Source organism: Mesoplodon mirus (assembly GCF_964341445.2).
Source record: "Mesoplodon mirus genome assembly, chromosome: 11".
In the NCBI taxonomy this organism is placed as follows: domain Eukaryota; kingdom Metazoa; phylum Chordata; class Mammalia; order Artiodactyla; family Ziphiidae; genus Mesoplodon; species Mesoplodon mirus.
Genome location: NC_138987.1, coordinates 69,318,843 through 69,345,159, shown reverse-complemented (window position 1 = coordinate 69,345,159; position 26,317 = coordinate 69,318,843). Strand labels below are relative to the sequence as shown.

At 41.1% G+C, this 26,317-nt stretch overlaps 1 protein-coding gene across 11 annotated transcripts in view; it reads left to right on the top strand.

Annotated features, from left to right (window-relative positions):
* GRIP1 (glutamate receptor interacting protein 1) overlaps window positions 1–26,317 on the top strand; it is a gene marked incomplete at its 5' end in the record, with an annotated part of 699,088 nt that overhangs the window by 483,273 nt on the left and 189,498 nt on the right. For 9 of the 11 annotated variants that reach the window (XM_082635796.1, XM_082635794.1, XM_082635790.1 and 6 more), the window contains one exon: window positions 4,862–4,942. The exons of the other annotated variants lie outside the window; for them this stretch is intronic. In XM_082635796.1, the coding sequence (XP_082491922.1) occupies window positions 4,862–4,942 (81 nt within the window). The remainder of the gene's footprint in view (window positions 1–4,861; window positions 4,943–26,317) is intronic. 11 annotated transcript variants of the gene reach the window in all.

Sequence of the window (26,317 nt, the reverse complement as noted above, 5' to 3'; positions counted from 1 at the left end):
GTTGTTCGATAAACCTTTCTGTAGTCTGAACGAAAATTAAAGGAAATATATTTTAATATTATTTTTATAAAGAGTCACAGATTTTGAACATACAATAGGGCAATACTTAATAGCTGTTAGGTGGTGATGTGGCTTTAAAAGCAATAGGGTGTAAACCTAGAAAATGAAATCAGAAGGAGGAGGCAGGACAGCCCATAACTAGTGTTTGACTTTCTTCAGTTTGCTTATTTACAATAAATGCTCTAGTTTGAAAAGTTAAATGCAGTCTAATCATCTATCAGCAAATATTTAATGAATGCATACTATGAGTCAGGCACTGTTCTAGAGATATTATCTATAGATTGATTCCTTTCTTTGTTATTTGAGCTATTTTTTAATTCACTTACATAATTAGATGGAACTGGAAAGTCTATTTAGTGTCTTTCTGATAAATCAAAGAAGTATTACCATAGATCTTATAGTTCACTGGAACTTTTGAGGCCTTTACTGAGGATCAGTGAATTGTATTGGCATTTATTTTATTTATTTTATTTTTTTAATTGAAGTATAGTTGATTTACAATGTGCTAATTTCTGCTGTACAGCAAAGTGACTCAGTTATACACATATATACGTTCTTATTTTATATTCTTTTCCATTATGGTTTATCCCAGGAGATTTGGATATAGTTCCTGGTGCTATACAGTAGGACCTTGTTTATCCATTCTAAATGTAATAGTTTGCATCTACTAACCCCAAACTCCCAGTCCATCTCTCTCCCTCGCCCCACCCGCTGGCAACCACAAGTCTGTTCTCTATGTCTGTGAGTCTGTTTCTGTTTTGTAGATAGATTCATTTGTGCCATATTTTAGATTCCACATATAAGTGATATCACATGATATTTGTCTTTCTCTATCTGACCTCACTCAGTATGACAATCTCTGGGTCCATCCATGTTGCTGCAAATGGCATTATTTCATTCTTTTTTATGGCTGAGTAATATTGCATTGTATATATGTGCCACATCTTCTTTATCCATTCCTCCATCGATGGACATTTAGGTTGCTTCCATATCCTGGCTATTGTAGATAGTGCTGCAGTGAACATTGGGATACATGTATCTCTTCGAATTATGGTTTCCTCCAGATATATTCCCAGGAATGGGATTGCTGGATCACATGGTAGCTCTATTTTTAGTTTTTTTTAAGGAACCTCCATACTGTTCTCCATAGTGGCTATACCAACAGTGTAGGAGGGGTCCCTTCTCTCCACACCTTCTCCACCATTTGTTATTTGTAGACTTTTTAATGATGGCCATTCTGACCAGTGTGAAGTGGTACCTCATTGTACTTTTGATTTGCATTTCTCTAATAATTAGTGATGTGGTGTATCTTTTCATGTGTATTGGCATTTATTTAAAATTTTTGTCTTCAAATAAGTGACCTTAAAGGTATAAATTGGTTCTGCAGTAAAATTTAAATTTACTTATTTTAGGCAAATAAGTATATGGAAGAGAGGGAAGTGAGATTTATCTATACACACAAAAAGAACTGGCTAAGATTGCTCATTTTTGTAGGCTTCTCCAAAGTAATTGACTTACATGATGCCAGGTGTCTGCTGGAGTGGTGTGTCCAGTCACTTGCCTGTGTGATGCCAAAATGTGTGATAACTGATAACCTATCAAATCTTGTTGTCTATCTAAGAGGAAATAACATAAGGAGGAAAGAGCACAGAAATAGGAATAAAAGAAATTCAGTCTAGACTCATTCTAGATGCAGGTCCTTCTATAAATTTTCATCTCTGGGCCTCAAGTCCTGACTCTAAAATGAAAGAGTGGTCTAGAGCATCCCTTATAATCATGAGATTCTAGTGATATATCTACAAATGGCCGTTAAGGGACTTACGAGAAAACTACCATGGAAGACTCCACAGCTCTCCATGACTGTCTGCTCCCCAGACATTCTTGCCCTTGAATATCCTATTATGGAGCCATCAGCCACTGATTCATTCAGTGTCTTCCCTCTGTTTCTATCTTCAAAGTTTGAATCAAGAATTGACTTTGCGTAAATCACATCAAGAGAATTGATGCGCATTCTCTGATGGGTAGGTTTTTATAAAAGGCCTACGATGCCTCCTGGAGGTTTAAATTAAAGATATATTCTTAGGAAAAAGTTTCTTTAAAAGCAAATGTTAAAAGGTGCCATGTTGCTCTGTTGCTGTGCTCTCCTTAACTCATGATGAATGTTGCCAAGATTCTGCCTCACTTCCATTAAGAATTATTGCTTTCACCCTGACTAACTTCGGTAAGCTATTCCCAGATAATATCAAACTTATTCCAGTCTGGTCCTTTGACCAATGCAAATTTTGACTTCTAGGTAATTGTCTACTTCCGCCTATGTTCAGCAAGGACACTCTTGATACTGGGAGTGAGGCTGGGGGCTGGAGCGTGGATAAGCAGAGGCTGGCCAGGTGGCCATCTATAATTCAGTTTCAACCTTTTAAGGATGTGTGTAACTAGACTTCTCAGCTCTAAATCAAGGACATTGTTTTCAAATATAAATGAGAAAACAGTTTTACCAGGGTTGACTGCTTCTGTAATGCAAACTGGGTAAATTTCTAAAGACATGGCTCCTTAAAATAGAGCATCAAGTGCAAAACACCCCAGAGTCTCCTGGTCAAATCTCTTATTGCCCTTTAAGAAAATCCAACACTGAATTCAACCCAAGACTTTAATTGGCTGGACTCTAGACAAATTGAAAACTGAGGAAAGCCCTTAGGCTTCCAAGATGCTGTCCCTGAAACTGGTCATTGTGATTGGTGTCTCCTGGCTCACTGCTCTGTCCTCATAAATACACAGTTTCAAAGTTTTTTTTTTTTTTTTTTTTCTTTTTGCGGTATGCGGGCCTCTCACTGTTGTGGCCCCTCCCGTTGCGGAGCACAGGCTCCGGACGCGCAGGCCCAGCGGCCATGGCTCACGGGCCCAGCCGCCCCGCGGCATATGGGATCCTCCCAGACCGGGGCACGAACCCGCATCCCCCTCATCGGCAGGCGGACTCTCAACCACTGCGCCACCAGGGAGGCCCTCAAAGTTTTAGATAATAAAAGGAAATACATTTTTAAACTGGTTTTATAAAGAATCCAGATTTTAACGTATAGTAAGTTTGTTTTAATGGGTGCTATATAAAGCATATTGCCTGGTTATTAAATCAACACTGTGAGAAAAGAGTTCAAATACTCAGGTGGGCATGGTGTAGCAAAATGAAGACTTTTGTAGTATAATGCTTGCATTTTGTTTTGTGGTTTGTGATTCTACTCAAAATCACATTTGCAAAGAGAAGAGTCAGAGATCTAGGATACTGCTTCCTAAGCAAAAGTGACGCTGTTGGTAGGTTATCTTTATGGTTGGAAGAATTTAAAGAATTGTGTGACAAATGGAATAGAAACATGAAACAGCATGACTGCCATTTTTTAATTGCAGCTTACAGCAGTGTTAATCTTTCCTTTTTGTCATTGCTTACAAAGACCTTGTTAGTTTTATGAAGAAATCGTGGATCATTTCAACCAGAAGAACATCCTAAAGAGGAATCGAGTTCCTCAATTTTGCAACACAAACTACTTAGTTGGGAGAATTATGTTTTCAGATGACTAAGTCTTGCTGCTGAATTAAATCCTTGTTATATTTAATAGCTTGCCATGCACAATATAATGCTTTTTAGTCCTTTAATGATTTCCTATCACATCAATGACAACAACAACAACAAATTAACCTGATAGTGTGGCCAGAAGTAACCTTTGGGTCATCCAGCTGGAGTAGATCTGCTAGGTAATTATTTTACATTATGTCTGCTCAGGCCATATACATCCTATTCTTGAAAATGTTTAAGGTTGTCACTCAGACATCTCTTTTACTTTATACAAATGTCCCATGCAAACTAGAAAGAATACTTCCTTTCTATTTAACCCTGATATTTGATCATTATATCAAATATATTTGATCATCCTAGATCATTATTCCTATATTCCAAGCCAGACTAAATCCTTTCCTCGATTTAAAAAAAAAAAAAATCACTTTACTTAGAATTTGATGGATCCATCACTTGTATGAGTTTGTCACCTAGTGTTTTGCTCATTCAGCTTCTTGCCTGTCACAGGGATACTAGGCTTCTGTCTTCAGTTGCTCTTTTTCTGGTTCTGCAAGTTATTTTCATCTCTTTCTAAAAGAGGGCAAATCAGCTCATTGCAATATATGTCTTCTTTTCCCAAACCATCCTTCCTTCCCTGTTCTTAACCTAGCTTTTCTGGTCTTACTCTGAATGTCCCTGTCCCTTTATTTTCCACTGGATGCCAGTTCATACTTCCAAGAGGAACCCGCTAATTCTGTGTCTTTATTCCCCTGCAATACTAATACTCTGTCATCTGCTTCTCTGAAATATAACATTTCTTTTCCTTTCCTTTGTTCCTCTACCTGTTTATTCTTAGTGCCCATTGAGCCGTTTTATTCCTTCTTTGTCTTCTGGTTACTGATATTCACTGATCCTTATTTATCAATGAATATAGGTGACAGACAAATCATCTGTGTACTGTGTTTACAAACTTCTTACCATTCTATGCCTTCATGTGCATTATAGCTTGATCCTGACAATCCTAAGAAGTGGATGAAAAAGTATATCCCTCTTTCATAGGAGAGGAAACTGATATTCGGAGCATTTTAAATGACTTGACCTTGTCCTATGGCTAACCCAAGGTTAGGACCCAGGGCTACAGACTCTTTCTGTTGTATCATATCACCTCTCTCTGGCAGAAGGATTGCAGTCCATTGAAAAATCTTCACTACATTAGAAACTGGATGGAAATTAACCAAACCCTTCATTGTACCTTTGCAGATGAGAGTCCCTACACTAAATCCGCCAGCCAGACAAAGCCGCCTGATGGAGCATTGGCTGTGAGAAGACAGAGCATCCCAGGTTAGACCAGACTGCTGGAGTTTTCAGCTGTTTTCCTTTTGAACCCTGTTATTTGGTGATCCTAAATAGTTCCAACTTGGTTAAAAAAAAAAAATGCTATTTCATAGGGTGGAGACTGCATTCTACACAACTTGTTCAAACAACGTTCATGAAAGCTAGACTCTGGAAAAGCTTGCAAACTTGTGAAAACTCATCTTGTGTGCAAATCCTTTGTAAAATGACTTGAATTTATATCAGCTCTCACTCACTGACTTACTTTCACCTCTGATTTCAGGGTATGATTCTCACAGCAGCATCTATCCCTTTACTGAGACAAACCCGGCATAACAAAGTGGTTCAAAATTGCTGTGGCTGATCATATACATGCTGAATAACAAATTACTCTTTTCTTCTTGTCTCGTTGAACTTGGATTTACTTCCATCGAACAACTCTTGTAGAATTCTGGGATTTTGTTTCCTTAGGAAGCTGTGATTAGGTTCCTTGTAGTACAATAAACGATACCTATTTTTTTCAACAAAACATTTTGCAGAAATATCTTAAAATGTCTTTATCCCAAACTTCCATATTTTGAAACTTTGAATTTGAGAATGACATAAACATTCTAAAATTAAAGGAGGAAGGAGATTCAAAATATTATTCAAACTTTATCTGAACTAGGTAATTTGTGGAAAACCTCTTATGGTAGCATCTATACTTAAGAGAAGGATTAAAAGCATTAATACATTTAGAAATTTATTGGAATTAATGTCTTTCTATATTATATACAAGTAAATTGAGTACAGCTAAAGCCTTAGTGACAGGATTCTAGAGTACAGTAGTTTAACAATCCAGGAGAGACAAAGCAGTGTTTCCAATGTTAAATTGAATGGCTTGGCAACTCTGTCAGTGAAAGGGGAATTTTCCATTTGAAAAAAGAGCAAGATGAGTCCAGTTTCTGCCCTGTTCATGATTATTATTTATTTTTGTAAGAACTACATGTGGTTATTTTTATTCTTATTCTGAAGGCTTAGACTCATAATGAAAGTACATGGCTTATAAAGAGGCATATTGTGAATGTTACCTATCCTTGTCTGTGTGCTTTGAAGATTCTAAAGTAATTTGAAATTTGTAATTAGATGGCATCACCCAGTGCTGAGATTTCTTCTATTCCATCCTATAAAATGTCATTCTTAGTGCCGATCATGTTTAGAAACACTACTGCAATCAGCTATGTGCTGTGTTCTCTGCTTTCTCCTTCTCAGCAATAAGGAAGTACCCGAAGTTTGAAGCTCAAGAATGCCAGTTATCTATCAATTCCTTCTTGGCCTCTCTTATTAGCTGGTGCTCAGTACTCTGCTGGGAAGAGTTGAAGAGACTTTCCACTGTCCTTACCACTTTATGTGGTACTAAACAAAAGCACCGACTAGTCTCATGTCTTCCTTTCATGGGTTTTCTAGTGTTACATACTAAATTATAACACAGGTTTATGGGCCAGACTTTTCCTTAAAGTCAATAAGTAGTTTTTAACATTACATGTTAGGTACAGAGAAGTTGTTAATTATAATCCTTAGTTCATGACGTATAGCGATTCTTCATAATAGACTTTTTCCTTTTGTTCTTCCTCAGGTCAGTTTTTAAGTCACTGGAAGCAGGAACCTTTTTTGTAGGCTTCAGGGGTTATTTTCCTGGAGTTTGAACATGAACAAACACCCTTTTGTTCTCTCTTAGAAGGCAGCAGCCAGAAGGGTTGGGCATCCTCAAAATCTTCTTAGTTATTTAGAACAGCCCAAGAGAAAAAAAGAGTTCACCAGCCAGAAGGCTAAGAAACCAAAGTGATTAATAGCTGATTAAGACTTACTGTTATATCTTAAGGAGAAAATTAGGGAACTTCTTGGAAACTGCTTCCTGACTGAGTTCTGGTACTTGGAGTTCTGAACCTTTACTGTCTTACCTAAAAATCCCCATTAATTCTTGTTCTGGCAAAAAAAAAAAAAAAAAAAAGGACTCTCCCCTGATCTTTGGCCAAATAATTAAGTCAAAGGGAGATCTAATCCAGCATCCAGAAATCTTAACCAGTCACCTACCATGGCAACCTTTATCCCTGTGAAGTCAGAGAGAGAGAGGGAAATGCTCAGAGTCCTGGAAAATGCACATTCTTTATTATTTGCTGGAGCTTCAGCTGAAAAATCCCAAAGTGTCCTACCGAGGAATTAAGGTGGACCCCGGGGAGCTAAGAGAGCAAAATCAAAGTTTACAGCCTTTTTTTCTTTCTCCTATGCTTACCTCCCAACCTCACTTCCCTCAAAAGTATTATCACCACCCTGGTAGCAAGGAAAGATGTGTCTAAAGAAAAAATGCACCAAGGAACTGAAAAAAGGCGTAAAGGAAAGCATGGCTCCTCTACTGGCCCCTGGATCTTCTCAGTGCAAAGGCACTTCTCAGGGCAGATTTTGGTGCCCCAATTCCTGGGGCCATTTTGGTGCCCCAATTCCTGGGCAGTAAGCAAACACCCAGAAGCTGCAATTTTAAAGGAGCTATGGCTTTTCCTCACATCTCTCCCCACTGATCCAATGATGGTGATTGGATTTGACCATTCATGTGAGCACTTTCTCTGATGGAAGGGGGGGAGGTGTAAGGGAGGAAGAGTATAAGGTAGTGGAAGGCATTTTAAAGCTCTCTATACACGTTTTTATGAAAGCTTAAGCTGTTCTTTGAAACTAGTTCTATAGAGACCTGATGCTTCCTGGAATAAATATTTGTACATATATACATAGATAAGGTTTCTTAACATGGGTTCCACTATTTCCATGGCATAACAAAGCGTAACTTTTGATAATTCTGACCCAGAGAAGTAACCTTGAATGTTAACAAAAATATAATTTGCTTTTCATTCATATCAAAATCTACTACCACTGTCTAAACTCAAGATTGCTCTAGCAGTTATTTTATAATCACAAGTCAAATATGTGTTCTTCATGAAATGACAATTCTAACTGTAAATCCTTTCGTCCCACTCCTGTCTCTTCTCAAAAAAGGGAATGGGTTAAACATCTCTTAGGAGCAAAATGTATTTGACTTGGATAAAGGGGAAATGCATTTTTCTTGTTATTTGGAAACGTCATTTTAATCGTGTCTCTTATGGCATAATGTGTTAAAAAAAAGGTTTTTTAGTCTTTCATAAGGTTTTGTAAAAGTTTTAATAACCAAGGCTTCCCTGGTGGCGCAGTGGTTGGGAGTGCGCCTGCTGATGCAGGGGACATGGGTTCGTGCCCCAGTCCGGGAAGATCCCACATGCTGCAGATCAGCTGGGCCCGTGAGCCATGGCCGCTGAGCCTGCGCGTCCGGAGCCTGTGCTCCGCAACGGGAGAGGCCACAACAGTGAGAGGCCCGTGTACCGCAAAAAAAGAAAAAAAAATTAATAACCATAATAGTAAAAAAGAAATGACATGACTATCTATGACACTGAAGTTTAAATTTAAAGACTTAGCATTCTATTTAAAAATATTAAGGAGGCATATTTCAATCTCACTTCTGCTCATTTTTTTTTCAAAGAGAAGGTGAATTCCAAGTACAAAGCTATTTTGAACTAACAGATTCTACTACACATCTATGATTATTAAAAAGAATCTGTTGGTCTGATCTTCCTTTATTTGAGAGATTACTGGTGAATCAAAGTTTGACCACCTGAGGGTTTGTCCAGATTATTACAGGATATCTGTATGATTCTTGGATTAGCATATTTTACAATACTTTGTGGCTTTAGCCACTTAGAGATGAGGCATTTAATCATGTCTGTCTAATGTTCATGAATGGAAAAGACAGGATACTATACTAGACCTGAAGGCCTAGAGTTAGTGTATTATTTATTTGATTCACCTACTTTTTCCAAGTAGGATAGCTTTCTTTGTTTATGCTAGTCTTGACAAAGAATTCTGGGCAATTCACAAAAGCAGGAAGATGTCAAGTGCTCACACCCATTGCATTTCCAAACTTTGGTGCCCCAGGAAAATTATCTTAACTCTGTAGCCAAAATGAGCCCTCAAAAGTTTGTGTGGGAATTTTTTTTCCTCCTAGAATATGAGAAAAGACATTTATCAATTTGGTCATAATTAAATGAAGGTGATATGTCTTTCTTGCTTCTCACATTTGAGTATTTGCAGAGGGTGTACAGATATGGAGCTGAGAGTCTGAAATGCCCATTAGCCCAAGATGTATTCACTCACGCTGTTTAGAGTACATCCAGGAAGCATTGACACCTACTGAAAAATCAAAGTGTCGAAAATAATACAGTGCCCTTGGTATCACAGAGAAGCTGGCAACCTTGAATTAAGGGGGAAGGACAGGAATTTTGAAGGTTCTGCCCTCCCTGTTCAGCATTTTCCTCTTCGTTAACACACAATTTGACACGTCATTGGTCTAAATTTTCATTATTATAGTAGATATATAGTGTGACATTTACAATAGGATTTTATAGCTAACACTCTTCAGGTGGATGAAGGGCATTTCCTCTGATTTTCGGGCCTGGTTCTCCTTCCTCTGTTTAGTTCCACCATTGAGCTGCTCCAAGAAATGGGCGAGTCCCACAGATGGGAAACCAAGCTCATTTGACTCATACAAAGCACGGTGCTGCACAATGCATACGTGTATCAAATCGTCACATTGTACACTTTAAATGTCTTACAATTCTGTCAATTACATAGAGAATTTCAAAGGCCAGAGGTCTCTCCCCCAAGTCTCATTTGTTCCTGTTTGAACAGAAAATGTCTGTGCGATCCTCTAACACCTAAAGAGAACGTTTGAGCACAATTTAACAATAAAATCGACAAGATGAGAGTGATTCATTCAAGAACGTGTGCTGCTGTAGAAAAAAGGCCACAAAGGATATGCAAAAATAGCTGGAGTCTGTAAATAGAGTGATGCAAAGCAGAACTTATTACTTCTTATGGCAGGTACACATGAAGGATTTCCCCCGGAGAGCTGATCCACTTTGCTCTGTGGTACATCCTGAGTTCTCAAATAGCGCTGGGCAAAATGAGCAGCTTGATTTGTGTGTTCAGTGCTGCAGCTTTCATTAGCGATTCAGACAAATGACAGTCTATTATGTTTGAACTTCTCTCCTGCCTTAGTAAACACAGGTGAAATATAATGAAATGGTACATAGGCAGCAAATGATTTTTAAACAATAGTTCTTCCAGCATGCAGTTTAGGGGAAATTATTTGTAATGAATTAGTCCTGTGCTTGGATATTCCTTGAGCCCCACTGTGTTACAGGAATGGTGGCATTTGGTCAATGTCGTGCTCTGGGTACACGAAGTAATAAGAATGACTCTGATGATGGCCAGCACAGCTTCCCAGTGTCTGGAAACATTTTAGAAGGAGACTCAAGGAGACGTGCACAAGAGCCACAGGAGAAAGTCTTTTCTGTCTACTACTTTGGCACTGAAGAAAAATGAATTCTCCTGCTCCCCAGGTTAGGGAGACCTTCAGTTCAGGGTGTTTTAATTAAGTGACTTTAGAGAATTTGGCAGGGTGCAAGCTGTCTGGATAAAATAGATAACCAACAAGGACCTTCTGTGTAGCACAGGGAACTCTACTCAATATTCTGTAATAACCTATATGGGAAAAGAATCTGAAAAAGAATGAATATATGTATAACTGAATCACTATGCCATACACCTGAAACTAACACAACATTGTAAATCAACTATACTCCAATAAAATTTTTTTAAAATAGTTGCTCTGTAAAAAAAATAAAAGAGTTGTATGGATTGATTGGCACTAGGGAAAGAAAAGAACCATCCTACACAGTTTAATGTAGAATAGAGCAGTTGGGCTCATTAATACTCCTTTCTTATTAGGGCTGACATGACTTAGAACAGCCCTCCAATTTCAGTCGTGTCATCTTCATAATGTTTGTTATATATGTTTGTTCCACCTTGACTATAATTAATATGATTTTAAGTAAATTTGAATTGATTCACTTTTTTCCTTATCTTTATCCTAAGCTTTATTATCTTGAATTTGATATGCTAATTATATTTTTCTAATATAAGTTTTTAAAAATTGTAACTGAAATTTTTTTTTTAAGTTTTATGTGTTCCCTCAAATACATCCATCAGTGTTTACATACACTATACTTTGGGAAACACTGACTTGGAGTGAGATTCTTCTCCAAAGAAATGCCTTTGAGAACTTCAGTTTGTCAGTATATTGTTGAGCAGTCGTTGATTTATAGTGCAGAAGTGGGGTGTTTGGACGGGAGTGGAAGGCATTTGGAGCTTTTGCTATAAAATGGAAGAAATACTGATAGCGAGGAGAGAGAACAATATTAACCCAAAGCCTAGGAAATAACAAGAATGCAGTGATCACAAGAGTAACCTAATCTAGAAAGAGACAGTGAGGGAAGCCATAGATAAATCATAAAAATACTGGTTGTCATTCATTTCATGCTGTGTTCCAAGTATTGGCCTAACCATTCTGATAAATAATGTTGCATTTCTTCCACAACACCTGCAGGAACTAAGTTTTGTTCATTTCCCTCTAACAGTTGAGGGAACAAGTTCGGAGAGCTAAAGTAACATGCCAAGGTCATAGGGCTGGAAAGTAGTGGACAAAATAAAATTTTATCTGAAATGCATTTAGGTAACAATGAATTTCCACCAGAGTCCTGAGCAGTGAGTGAAAGGAGAAGGTGGTGAGAATTCTTAATGAGAATGAGGTGTAAAGACTGACTCCTAGTGGCCAATGGAGTCTCTGCTCTGAAGTAATGTAAGAAAACGTAAGGTGGGCAGGAGCCTCTGAGTGTGGGTGGCCTCCGTCTGTCCAAGTTGCAGAATCTATCTCAGTCATCACTGACTGTGCCCTGGATTCCAGGTGGGTCAGTGAGTAGAGGCCGCGCTCATAGGGGTCATGCCATTATTTCTCTACGTAACTGAGGGCTAGCAGAAACTGAGGAAGCAAGCTGGTAGTTTGCTTTAGGCTGTGCTGTCATTTATTCTATACATGTGTAATTTTCAAGGAAAAAAACTGAAATTGCTAAAGCAGGCTTTTAAATACTTGTTCTTGAACAGGTAACCATAACTCTCTGCTTTGTGTTTCGCTTCTAAAACCTTAGAATAATACAGAGTTTTAAGATAACACTGACTGAGTAAAATGAGTCACTTTGCTCTGTGTCAGAGCATTTCACCTGGCAAATAGATTTCTAAAATCAGTTCACATAGATCTCCCATGATCTGATTCAATGAGTAGAGACTGGCTCTGGGCAATGTGCTCAGTATATACATTTTCAATTCTCTTAATTATTAAACATTATTGTACATTTCTAAGGACTCTTACTGAGCTAGATGGTAAACTGATGTTATGAAGATTTCTGCTTCAGAACTGGGGTGGGGGGGGAAACTTTATAGCATCTGGGAAGTCTTTTTCTCTTTAGGAGTTTGATTACTCCCCTGGTGCTTTCCTGCCTTCTGCATGTAAATGTAAACTGCTTACACATTGATTCCATGCATTTCACCCTTGCATATTTCACCGAATGGCCTTTATTTTTCCTCCAGCCAATCCTTTACTTGCTCCCTAAGTCCATTATAACTAAAATGATCCTCTCATTTTTTTATATGTGCCTAGTAGTGTTCCAGAAGCTAGCAGTATCCTACAAGCGTGTGTCCTCCTGGAGTTTGCATGCTAGTGGCGAAACTGACATTCAACAAGCACTGACTGCCTAACATAAGGTCAGGCTGTGCTAAGTGCAGTAAAGTGAAATAAACTAGTATAAGGTATAGAGAGTGGTGGGCAGAAAGACCTGGACTCTGTGTTTGAAAAGAAAGTCAAGGATAGCCTCAATCAGGCAGTAACAACTGAGTGAGCCTAAAAAGAGGGGTGAACCCATAATGGTCTGGGGGAAGAGGATTCTAGGCCAAAAAGAACAGCCAGTACAAAGGTGCTGAGGTCAGAACGAGCTTGGCTTGTTAAAGAAACTGAGAGAAAGCCAGCATGACCAGAAAGGATGAAGCAATGCTGAGAGTGGCAACAGATGAGGTTGGAGAGAGGGAGAGACAAAGGTAGGTTCTGTAGAACTTGTAGCCAAGGTAAGAGCTTGAGTTTTATTCTTGGTGTGACAAGAAACCATTGCAAGGACTGAACAGTTGAGGTACTGATGCATTTCTTTTTAAATCTCTCTAGCGTCTATATGGAAAATAGACTTTAAGGAGACAGGAGCAGAGACAGGGAGATCAGTTGCCATTGCACTATTTCATTCAAGAAATGATGGTGTCTTGGACTAGGATGATGGAGGTAGAGGTAGTAAAAATGGTCCGATTAGATGTGGAATGTGAGAGGAAGAGAGGAGTCTGGGATGAGTCCAAGGGCTTTGCTCTTAACTGGGTAAGTAGTGATGCCATTTACTGAGACAGACCCTGAGGAAGAAATGGATCAGTGGAAGAGGGGAGTAGGGAACTCAGAGGAAAGGTCAGTGGAGATATAAATTTTGGAGCAATCAGTTTGTATTTACACCCTTGGGGATGAGGGATACCATCTTGGTAGTGCAGATAGATGGAGATGGGGTCCAAGGTCTGAGCCTGGGGCTTCCAGCCTTCCAAGGTCAGCCGTGAAGGGAGTTTCAGCAAAAGACTTGAAGAGGGCTTCCCTGGTGGCGCAGTGGTTGAGAGTCCGCCTGCCGATGCAGGGGACACGGGTTTGTGTCCCGGTCTGGGAAGATCCCACGTGCCGCGGAGCGGCTGGGCCCGTGAGCCATGGCCGCTGAGCTTGCGCGTCCGGAGCCTGTGCTCCGCAACGGGAGGGGCCACAACAGTGAGAGGCCTGCGTACCGCAAAAAAAAAAAAAAAAAAAAAAAGACTTGAAGAAACGCAGGCAGTAGCAGGAGAATGTGGTGCCCTGGAATCCAAGTTAAGAACCACATGGGACCAAGGAGGGAGAAAAAGACTGGACCAAGTATTGATGATAAGATGAAGAAGACGAGGACCGAGAACTGGCTAAAGGATTGTGTAAGAAGAGAGTGTGTAGTGGACCCTAACTGGAGAAACTTCAGTGAAGTGGTGGGAGCAAAAGCCTGCTTTGAGTGGGCTGAGGTGAGAATAGGACCTAAGTAAACAGAGTCAGAGAATGTGCACAACTCTCAAAATTTCAAAAGACTTGGACTTCCCTGGTGGCACAGCGGTTAAGAATCTGCCTGCCAATGCAGGGGACAGGGGTTCAAGCCCCAATCCGGGAAGATCCTACGTGCCGCGGAGCAACTAAGTCCATGCGCCACAACTACTGAAGCCCACACTGCAGAGCCCCCGAGCCACAACTGCTGAGCCTGTGAGCCACAACTACTGAAGTCTGCACACGTAGAGCCCATGCTCCACAACAAGAGAAGCCACTGCAATGAGAGGCCCGTGCACCGCAAAAAGAGTAGCCCCCGCTCGCCCACACGCAGCAGCGAAGACCCAACGCAGCCAAAAATAAATTAATTAATTAAAAAAAAATTTTTTTCAAAAGACTCTATCAAGAGGAGCAGAAAAATGGGACAGTAGCCGGAAGGGGCATGTGGTCTCAGGAGACTCCCTTTTTAAATACAGGAGAGGATACAGCGTGTTTGTGTGCTGATGTGGTTGATCTAGTGGAGTGGGAGAAATTGACGCAGGAGGGAAAGGGAATGAAAGTGAAAGCAAAACCTTTGAAGAGGCTCAAACGGGGGCATCCAGCATGCAGTGGAGGTGACAGCAGGAGGGAAGGCAGACTAATCCAGAGGCACAAAGGCAGGAGGATTATGGTAGGTTTCCTGCTAAGAAGATACTGAGTCCTCTTCTGACTGCTCTGTTTTCTTCTTGAAATAATAGGTGAGGTCATCACAGAGAGGAAGGAGGGGAAGGGGATGATACAGGCTTGTAGAGTGAGGAGGAGGTGTCATTTCAAAGGCTGGGAGAGTGGATTGCCTTGGGCAATGTCCAAGGATTACCCTGCAGCCTTGTAGATCCCTAACTAAATAGAAGCCTCTTCTCTCTTAAAAACCTGACTTCTTCAGATCAAAAAGGGATGAAATGAACTTACACATCTGATGCTGATGCCCCATGTCGTCCCCACATATCATATTCCGTCTCCCCTTGGAGCTCTCCTACAGCTTCTACCTTTCATAAGCATTTCTCTTTATGAACACCCAGAATATCATGGCTTTTTATTAAACCTTCTGGCAGGTTAGCTCATCCTGTTTCAAGTTGCTCTGCAATTATTTTCCTGGGTTCTAGACTTACCTCTAATTTAAGGTTACAGTCCCTTATATTCAAGAAAATGTTTATTTAAAGTTCTCCCACCAAGCTTTGCCCAGCAGGGTTCATAACTGGGTGTGGTTCATAGTTGTTGTATTAAAGACTTCTCTCATCACCTGCTTTAGGATCTGATCACTGTTATGCACCAAACCTTACAAAACACTGAGATGAAATGGTGAAGCATGGCTTGTAGTACTCTTACTGGTCTTTCTCTTTCAAACACTGTCCGTGCGCACGCACACACACAGATACATCTTTCCTTGTTTTCCTCTTTCAATATAGGAAACTTCACATCTAACCTCTTCTGCTTCAATATTTTTCGAGGCAGGAAACTTACTATCTTACAAGGTAACCCCTGCTTTTTAAAATCTGTGTGTGTTAGGAAGTATTCCTTATGCCGACAGGCTGAGGATTCCTACCTTATACCTCTACCCATTGGCTCTTCTAATTCTTCTGAAGTTCCCCAAAGTCTTTCGAGTACTTTAATGCACCTATCAGCTCCTCCCTGAGCCGTCATTGTTGTTAACCAGATAAAGCATGTTCCTTCCTTCAGCTTGGCCTTCTGTGACCTATTTTTCACACCCTGGTAGCCTTTCTCCATTTTGTCAATGCTGTCTTGCATGTGGCAGCCAAAACCGAATCCTTCCTCCAGCTAAAGAGCACAGAGTATAAGAAAACCAGTACCTTCCCTGACCTGGGTGTTGTACTCAATTAGTGCAGATTAAGATTGTATTTTTGAATGAAATAATGATGTTTGTTTACACTGAACTTTCAGTCAATAGGCCTTATTCTCATGAATATCCCTCAAGAGCTAGGCTTCCTGCCTTGAACAGTAGCACTTCGTATAATGCTGGCCAACACTGTACCCTTTGTTCTGCACATGTTATATTCCGCTAGGAAGATTTGAGAAGAGGAGAAGAGGAGGGGTAGTAACAATTGTGGAGCATCAATTGTGTACCAGACTTATTTATTCAAAAGAGATATTTAGGGCTTCCCTTGTGGCTCAGTGGTTGAGAGTCCGCCTGCCGATGCAGGGGACACGGGTTCATGCCCCGGTCCAGGAGGATCCCACATGCTGCAGAGCAGCTGGGCCCGTGAGCCATGGCCACTGAGCTTGCGCGTCCAGAGCCTGTGCTCCGCAACGGGAGAGGCCACAAAGGCCCGCGTACAGAAAAAAAAGAAAAAAGAGAGAGAGATATTTAATGATCCCAATTTTATGGAGGAAGAAATTAAGGCTCACTGAGGCTTAAGTAACTTGCGCAAGTTCATCCAACAACAAAGCTGATATTTGAGTTTAGATTAGTGTAATCCAAAGCCCCTCATCTTTCAGCTCTTGTTCCCAGCTCTCAAATGATTCAGCTCATCTTTCCAACATAGTGGAAACAGTCTGTATTCCTGCACATCACATATATTTCCCACTGTCCTAGCAGTGAATTAGCCATAAATTTGACAAGCATCTAACAATGTTAAGAATTTTGAGCATACCGTGCTTTGTGACCACCTAGAGGGGTGGGATAGGGAGGGTGGGAGCGAGACACAAGAGGGAGGGGATATGAGGATATAGGTATACGTATAGCTGATTCACTTTGTTATACAGCAGAAACTAACACACCATTGTAAAGCAATTATACTCCAATAAAGATGTTAAAAAATAATAAGAAAAGAAAAGAATTTTGAGCCTAGCAGTCAGTACCAAGGACAGAGCTGTGCGGCACCGCCAGCACCAGAAACCTTGATCCTCCCCCACCAGCAATGATGTTCGGCCTTTTGGGTGTCATCCTCAGTGAGCTTCAAAGCCACCAGCTTTTAGTTCATGGTACTCTGTTCCGTCCACAAGTTATCATGAGAGATCTTTCTCAAATCCCACTGAAATATTCAAATATGCATTTACATTATATTGTCTTTGTATATAGGTATCCCTTGGAGTTACGACAAGTTCAGTTCCAGACCACCACAGTGAAGCGAATATCAAAATGAAGCAAGTCACACAAACTTTTTGGTTTCCCATTGTATATAAAAGTTATGTGTACACTATATTGTAGTCTACTAAGTGGGCAATATCATTATGTCTAAAAAAACCCGATGTACATATCTTAATTTAGAAATACTTTATTGCTAAAAAATGCTAACCATCATCTAAGCCTTCAGTGAGTCGTAATCTTTTTGCTGGTGGAAGGTCTTGCCTCAGTGCTGATGGCGGCTGACTGACCAGGATGGTGGCTGCTGAAGGGTGGGGTGGCTGTGGCACCTTCTGAACATAAGACAACCATGACGTTTGCCACGTCAATTGACCCTTCCCTTCATGAACAATTTCTCTATAGTGTGCAATGATGTTTGATAGCATTTTACCCACAGTAGAACTTCTTTCAAAATTGGAGTCGATCCTCTCAAACCCCACCACTGCTTTATCAACTAAGTTTATGTAATATTCTAAATCTTTTGTTCTCATTTCAACAGTCTTCACAGTGTCTTCATCAGGAATAGATCCATCTCAAGAAACCAATTCCTTTGCTCATCTGCAAGAAACAACTCCTCATCCATGAAAGTCATATCAGAGCTTATTACAATTCAGTCACATCTTCAGTCTCCACTTCTAACTGTATTTTTCTTGCTATTTCCACCACATCTGTAGTCACTTCCTCCACTAGAGTCTTGAACCCCTCAAAGTCATCCAGGAGGGTTGGAATCAACTTCTTCCAAACTCCTATTAATGTTGATATTTTGACTTCTTCCCATGAATCAGGAATGTTCTTCATGGCATCTAAGAATGGTGAATTCTTTCCAAAAGGTTTTCAAGTTACTTTGCCCAGATCCATCAAAGGAATCACTCTCTATGGCAGCTATAGCCTTACAAAATGTATTTCTTAAATAATAAGACTTGAAAGTCAAAATTACCCCTTGATCCGTGGGCTACAGAATGGATGCTGTGTTAGCAGGCATGAAAACAGCATTAATCTCATTGTAGATGTCCATCAGAGCTCCTGGGTGACCAGGTGCTCATATTTTAAAAGAAATATTTTTTTCTGAGCAGTAGGTCTCAACAGTGGGCTTAAAATATTCAGTAACCATGTAGTCAACAAATGTGCTGTCATCCAGGCTTTGTTGTTCCATTTATAGAGCATAGGTGGAGTAGATTTAACCTAATTCTTAAGGGCCCTAGGATTTTTGGAGTAGCAAATGAGAATTGGCTTCAACTTAAAGTTACCAACTGCATTAGCTCCTAACTGACAAGAGAATCAGCCTGTCCTTTGACGCTCTGAAGCCAGGCATTGACCTCTCCTCTCCAGCTATGAAAGTCCTAGATGGCATCTTCTTCCAATATAAGGCTGTTTCATCTACATTGAAAATCTGTTGTTTAGTGTAGCCACCTTCATGAATTATCTTAGCTGGATCTTCTGGATAACTTGCTGCAGCTTCTAAATCAGCACTTGCTTCTTCACCTTGAACTTTTATTTTATGGAAATGGCTTTTTTCCTTAAACCTCATGAACCAATGTCTACTGGCTTCAGACTTTTCTTCTGCAGCTTCCTCACCTCTCTCATCTTCATGTAATTGAAGAGAGTTATGGCCTTGCTCTGGATTAGGCTTTGGCTTAAGGAAATGTTGTGGTTGGTTTGATCTTCTATGAAGACCACATTTGTGTGTTCACTGGAGTAGCACCTTTAATTTCCTTCAAGAACTTTTCCTTTGCATTCTTGTTTGGCACAAGAGGTCTAGCGTTTGGCCTCTCTCAGCTTTTGATGTCTTCCTCACTAAGCTTAATCATGTCTAGCTTTTGATTTAAAGAGAGATGTGTGACTCCTTTCACTTGAACACTCAGAGGCCATTGTAGGGTTATTAATTGGCCTAATTTCAGTATTATTGTGTGTTTAGGAAATAGGGAAGCCCAAACAGGGAGAAAGATTGGACAAGGGCCAGTCAGTGAAGCAGAACCCATGAAATGTTTATTGGTCAAGTTCACCATCTTATATGGGTGCAGTTCGTGGTGCCCCAAAACAATGACAATAGTAACATCAAAGATCACAGATCACCACAACAAACATAGTAATAATGAAAAAGTTTGAAATATTTCGAGAATTACCAAAATGTGACACAGAGACACGAAGTGAGCAAATGCTACTGGGAAAATGGTGCTGATAAACTTGATGCAGGGTTGCCACAAACCTTCAGTTTGTAAAAAAGCGTAAAGCAAGCCACAACAAAATCGGGTATACCTGTATAATGTTGGTTTGCATGCCTCGTTCTTCACTGGTCTAATAATCCTTTCTAAAATTTTGCCAGTACATGCCATCAATCCCAGAGATCTAGGATTTCCAGAGCCCCTGATTGTAGAAATTTAGTTGCTCACTTATTCCCAGACTTTAGGCATATCTTTCTTTTTTTTTTTTTTTTTTTTTTTGCGGTACGTGGGCCTCTCACTGTTGTGGCCTCTCCGGCTTTGGAGCACAGGCTCTGGACGCGCAGGCTCAGCGGCCATGGCTCACAGGCCCAGCCGCTCCGCGGTATGTGGGATCTTCCCGGACCGGGGCACGAACCCGTGTCCCCTGCATCGGCAGGCGAACTCTCAACCACTGCGCCACCAGGGAGCCCCCCTCGATTACTTTTTTTTTTTTTTTTTTTTTTTGCAGTACGCAGGCCTCTCACTGTTGTGGCCTCCCCCGTTGCGGAGCACAGGCTCCGGACGCGCAGGTTCAGCGGCCATGGCTCACGGGCCCAGCCGCTCCGCAGCACGTGGGATCCTCCCGGACCGGGGCACGAACCCGTGTCCCCTGCACCGGCAGGTGGACTCTCAACCACTGCGCCACCAGGGAAGCCCCCATTTTTATGTTTCTTTCATTATTACATCTGCGTATTCTTTTAATTCTCTGGGAGGTAATTTACCTGACTGGAAACTCGAATATATTTTAAACAACTAAGGGATTATTTTAATATCACTTTACTTAACCTTTGGGATAAGTTTCCTCTTACTTTAATCTTAAATTCTGTCCTTTCTAGTTTAAGGTTATTCTCCTTGGAAGCTACTGGAGATGCATCTTTGCAATAGAGTAACTCAGCATTTCACCATGCTAAAAGTAACTTGACACCAGCTTCTTCCCCAGGTTCTTCTTCTGGCCTAGAGAACCTGGAAAAATTATTCTTGTTGACCTTATCATCTCTTGTTAGCTATAGTCTCACATGATAAAAGTTGTCCGTATTTCAATAAAGCATATTCAAGAACTATTCTTTCCAGGAGGCCAGATGAAGGTGGTAGTCATTATGGTGGCAAGGACTCCTCTTCTGCTCTCCAGGCACAAGGAATAAAGGGAAGAAAATATTAGAAGTTTGCAAAAAAATGAAATGGCAAATACTTAAAATGCTGATTATATCAAGTGCTATCAAGGATACAGGAAAATAGAAACATATGTTGTTGGCAGGAATATAAAATTTTTGGAAGACATGTTGGTAGCATCAATCAGAGTGTTTAAAAATATATGCACTTTTCCCAACATTTGTGAGAATATATTCTACAGTAATCCTCACACTTGTGCACAAAGATGTAACCATACTTGCCTACTTATAAGATGTGGTAATTTTTGAGAATCATGCCAATCTGATAAAGAAATGCTTTGAAAAAATGCAGGTAGCCCCCAACAACCACTGTCACCATCACTCAATGTCTCTGAGGGAGAGCATCACTGGCTTTGAAGGAGGGTGACTCCAGGGGTAGAAGGGGACCTCTCCCAACTCTGGTGCCTCATTGTGGAAAAGTGGGGACTGAGAATCCCTGTAGTCGTCCAGGAGTTGGACAGGCGAAGTGTGTTTGACCGTGAAAATGGTCAGGTCTGGGAATAAAGTGTGCCAGCAAGTTGGTATATACAGAGATGTTCATTGGAGCTTTGCTTATTATTGAAGTATTGGAAACAACCTAAAGTATCCATCCGTTGAGGAATGGTCAAACCAACTAGGGTGCAGCCATTCTAAGAGAGATTATAAAACTGTTAAAAAGTATGAGGTAAACCTATAGACCATGTCATGAAAAGATCTCCAAGACATACTGCCATGTTGAAAGCAGCAAGTTAGGGACTTCCCTGGTGGTGCAGTGGTTAAGAATCCACCTGCCAATGCCGGGGACACGGGTTCAAGCCCTGGTCCGGGAAGATCCCACATGCCACAGAGGAACTAAGCCCGTGCACCACAACTACTGAGCCTGTGCTCTAGAGCCTGTGAGCCACAACTACTGAAGCCCACGTGCCTAGAGCCCATGCTCTGCAACAGGAGAAGCCACTGCAATGAGAAGCCCACGTACCGCAATGAAGAGTAACCCCCGCTCTCTGCAACTAGAGAAAGCCCGCATGCAGCAACAAAGACCCAATGCAGCCAAAAATAAATAAATAAATAAATTTTTTAAAAAAAGAAAGAAATGAGAAGAAAACAGCAAGTTAGCATTGCGTGATTTAACCCAATTTTGGTTAAATGTTTGTGCCTGAAAAGAGAACGGAAGTTGGGTACAAACTTTGACAGTGGTTTCCTCTGAGTTGAGAGGAGGATTAGAGGGAGAGTGTGGAAGGGCACCCTCAGGCTTTGAGCCATATACTTCTGTATCATTTGAATCTTCCACTAAAGTGTATTTGTGTAATACCTGGGTGGTTTTTTAAAAATACTATAATGACAACAAGGAATATTAGTGGATTGGAGCCACCTGGCATAACCACATCTTGGAGGACATACCAGACCCAACCCTGCAGATGGAGAAGGAGAGGAGGCGGCATGCCTGCCAGCTGATACTACACAGAGCCAACAAACTTGTAAATATGTATCCATGTGTCAAGAAGCTCATCTGCAAGAGAGAACAACAAAAACGTGAGGGTATCGCCATTCATTTACGTAGAAGAAAAGAGAAGATTGGAAACAAAAATGAGTACTGGTATGTAATATTTTAAGTCATATGGAAAAGGGGTCCATGTGTCCCCCGTGATCTCAGAAGCATAACAAGAACTTGTGTGTCAGAGGTCACCAACCAACATCATCCCACTGGCTGAGGGCAGCCTAGATACACTTGGCCAGCAAATACCGTGAGGCCGTACCCATCGCCCTTCACTCTGTTTTATGTCCGCACCCTGCTGATCAGGTCACAGACGGCCTGCTTCATTCATTTAACGTATCAGATTCGTACGTGCGTTTGGATTTTTCACCCAAGCTATAAGGGTAAGTTATAGGAAATCAGATTTGGAAGCAACTTAAAGTGGAACTTTCTAAGAAGTATGGAAAGGCAACCTACCTTCCTGGCTGGGAACACAGACTCTGGAGTTAGCCTGCCCCTTATTTGAATTCTGGTCCTGCCACCTACTGCTATGTGAACTTTGGCTGGTTGCTGAAGTTTCATGCTTCATGTAGCAGTTTTCCTATTGTGTGAAATGAGAGAGTAATAAGTTAGTACCTATAAAGCATCTGTATTAGCTGTCTATTGCTGTGTGTCAATACTACTGCAAATTTCACAGCTTAAAACCAACACACATTCATGATCTCACAGTCTCTATGGGTCAGTTATCGAGACATAGCTTCTCTGGTTCTCTTTTTTAGGGTCTCACAAAGCTCAGTCGGGGTGTCAGCCAGGGCTGCAGCCTCATCTGAGACTTGACTGGAGAAGGATCTGCTTTTAAGCTCACTCAGGGTGTTGGCAGAATTCAGTTCAGGGCTTCGGTTTCTTGCTGGCTGTCAGCCAGAGGCCTTCAGCCCTAACCCAGTTGCCTGCTTTTCCAAAACCCACAAGGGCAGGAAAGGCTCCAGCAAGATGGGTGCTACAGTCTTACGTGCATAATCACTTACATGTCGTCTCATACATCCCAGCACCTTTGCCATATTCTGCTGGTTAGAGACAAGTCACAGGTGACACCCACACTCAAAAAAAGGGGATAATACAAGGCCTCATAGTCAGAAGTTAGGCATCATGAATGACCACCTTAGCGTCTGTCTGCCACAGCATACTAACTCAGGCCCAGTACCTTTAAGGTGCCTAATAAATGTAGTTAGTATTCATTTAAACTGTCTGAAGAAGACATAGGTAGCTTTCTGAGAAGATTAGTTTCTCACACTGGGGGTACTCAGACAGGACTGGATGGTGACTGTAAATAAAATCAAATGGAGGTAGGTCTTGAACCAGATGACCTTTAAGATCATCTGTGATTTAATTCAGCCACCAGACAAGGTGAACAAACTGCCCTCCTCCAAAGTCTCCTGCAGCATCTTTATGCGTTTGTTGCTGCTATTCTTCTTGCATGGTATCTTATCATAAATAGGTGTTGAATTTTATCAAAAGCTTTTTCTGCATCAATTGAGATGATCATATGGTTTTTATTCTTCACGTTGTTAATGTGGCATATCACATTGATTGATTGGTGGTTACTGACGAATCCTTACCTCCCTGGGTTAAATCCCACTTGATCATGGTTTATGATCCTTTTAATGTATTGTTGGATCCGGTTTGTTAGTATTTCGTTGAGGATTTTTGCGTCTCTGTTCATCAGTGATATTGATCTGTAAGTCTCTGTTTTGGGGGGTATATCTCTGTCTGGTTTTGATATCAAGGTGATGGTGGCCTCATAGAATGAGTTTGGAGGTGTTCCTTCCTCTGTAATTTTTTGAAATAGTTTCAGAAGGATAGGTGTTTTGCAGGTATTTTTTTTCATTTTTACCTGACTTCCCCTGTGTAAATGGGAACTAGAGAAGCCTATATGATTTTCTCTGAGAATTCTGAGAGTGACTTTGGTCCCTCTTAAAACAGCTGAGCTTTGGGCTTCCCTGGTGGTGCAGTGGTTGAGAGTCTGCCTGCCGATGCAGGGGACACGGGTTCGTGCCCCAGTCCGGGAGGATCCCACATGCCGCGGAGCGGCTGGGCCCGTGAGCCATGGCCGCTAAGCCTGTGCGTCCGGAGTCTGTGCTCCGCAATGGGAGAGGCCACAGCAGTGAGAGGCCCGTGTACCGCAAAAAAACAAAACAAAACAAAACAAAAAACAGCTGAGCTTTAAGGGTGGGGTGGGGAGGAAGGAAAGAAATGCATTTTACCTTGACTAAGATTTGCAGAGGTGCAAGCCCTCTTTTCAGCTTCTGGGCCTCTCAGAACCCTAATCAGGTTTGTGTACCTAGACTGCACTCAATAGAGGCCGTGTAACATTACTGGGAAGAGGGCGAGATGATGGATTGGACTTCTAGACTCTCTCTAGGTCTTGCTGGTGACTAACGAGGCTTTTTACCCCTCTGATTGACTCACTAGCTCAGCCTCCGCTGTTTGCACTGAAGACTTGGTAAACATAAACTTTCTGTTTAGTAGCCCAGCCACGGAAGAGCATGATGAACAAGGCAGTTCCATTGTGGCAGCACAGAATCCAGAAAGCTGTTTTTTGTGCCTGAGAAATTATTGATTTAAGCCATACATAGCGTTGCATGTGAATTGCGTCAGTGCACACACCAGCCCTATTTCTGCATTCAGCCTCTGAGAAATGTGACCAAAGAACCACATGCACCACACGTGCCAACATCGACTACACCCTGAGTCACGCACGCGCCAGCACCTGGCCCTGTTGTGCCGGGGGGGAGGGGGGTGACTGAGGCACTCCACAGCCATGCGAGTGACTGAGTATTAGAAATACAGTAACCAGGATGCACCCCTGTTATTTCTTTAATTTAAGCGATTTCCCAGTAGGGTGTTGAGGTGTTAATTGCTTCCGCACCTCTTTGTTGACAGATATGTTCTTTTTCACCTGGCTAGGAGAAGCAATTATTGTAATGCTCTCCTGGGCTTGGTGAGATATTCTTTAATAGAGTTTAAAGGTATTGGTAGGGCAGTGTGCTTTTAAAAAGAAACTGTTCTCTGCCCTGTTCATACTTGATAACCTGGGTGGATATTGTATTCAGACCACATGATGAATCTGTTAAAGAGAAATATGCAATGGAGGAAAAAAAGACAGGAGTAATATTTTTTCAAGAAATATATATCGAGATTTCACATATGAGAAAATAACGTTCCTGTGTGTGTATATCACTGAGTGGAACAAAGATTAAACAAAACAACAACAAAAAGAAAGAGGAAGACTTTTCTTTCAACATTCAGCTGAGCATATTTCTCATGAACTTCAACACAAAGTTGTTATTTTCTGGGACTGGTGTGGCTTTCCAAATGACGGTCTGGCAGGTCACTAACTCAATACAAATCAGCAAATATTCTTTTACCCGTTGCGTGAAAGTGACTTTCACAATCCGCTTGAACCACACGTGGTTTTGTGTTTCATACTTACATGCAAGAAGAAAAAGAAAAACAGTCTTAGAATTTTTTGTTAGAATTTGGAATTTTTTTGGGGGGGGGTGAGAGTCACTTTGGCAACCTACCAAGCCAAGGCAACCCATGTTAACCAAAGTGATGTTGTGAAAAGAAGCCTGAATTCAGAGTTGACAGCACCTGGCTTTAAGTTCTAGCAAAATGGTTTGCCTGATATGGTGTCCTTAGGCAAATCATCTAACCTTGAAAAGCTTCTGTGTTTTCATCTTTAAGATGCTGGGTTTCTGTGAGAATCAAATGAGAAAATGTAACACTGCTAGACGCCTCTTCAAGTGGTATAGAGATGTAAAATGGTGTGATCAAAGGAAAATATAGGTTTTTTTGGTACCCAAAGCTTATACAATTTGAGGGTAGGTAGCTTTTTCGGGAAAAAAATACAAAAATGTCTTTTTAAGATTTTACAAAACCATGTGACCATGTGAACACCTTGCTAGGACCTCTACCAAGGCTTTAGAAGAAGCCTGTGGCAGTGAAGGTCCTGGAAGCTTGAGTCAGTAGCTTTAGTTGTGCATTATTATTACAGACTTACAGAATGCCAGAGCTGAGAGTGGGTTCACACCTGTTTTTTCCCAGTAGAAACTTCTTTGGAAACAAAATCTTACATGGAGAAACAGAAGAGAAAACAGATAGGAGGAGCTGAAGTTAGGACAAGGGATTTAGTTAGAACTGTGTCTGTGTGGCCTCCTCCATCCTTGGGTACCTAAGAACTTCAGTTGAAAGGGGAGTTTGGAGAAACACCGTATTTCATTTATTTGAAGACCGCCCCCCCCCATTTTAACTACCATGAAACCAGGATGCACCTTACAGTTGTTCTCGAACCT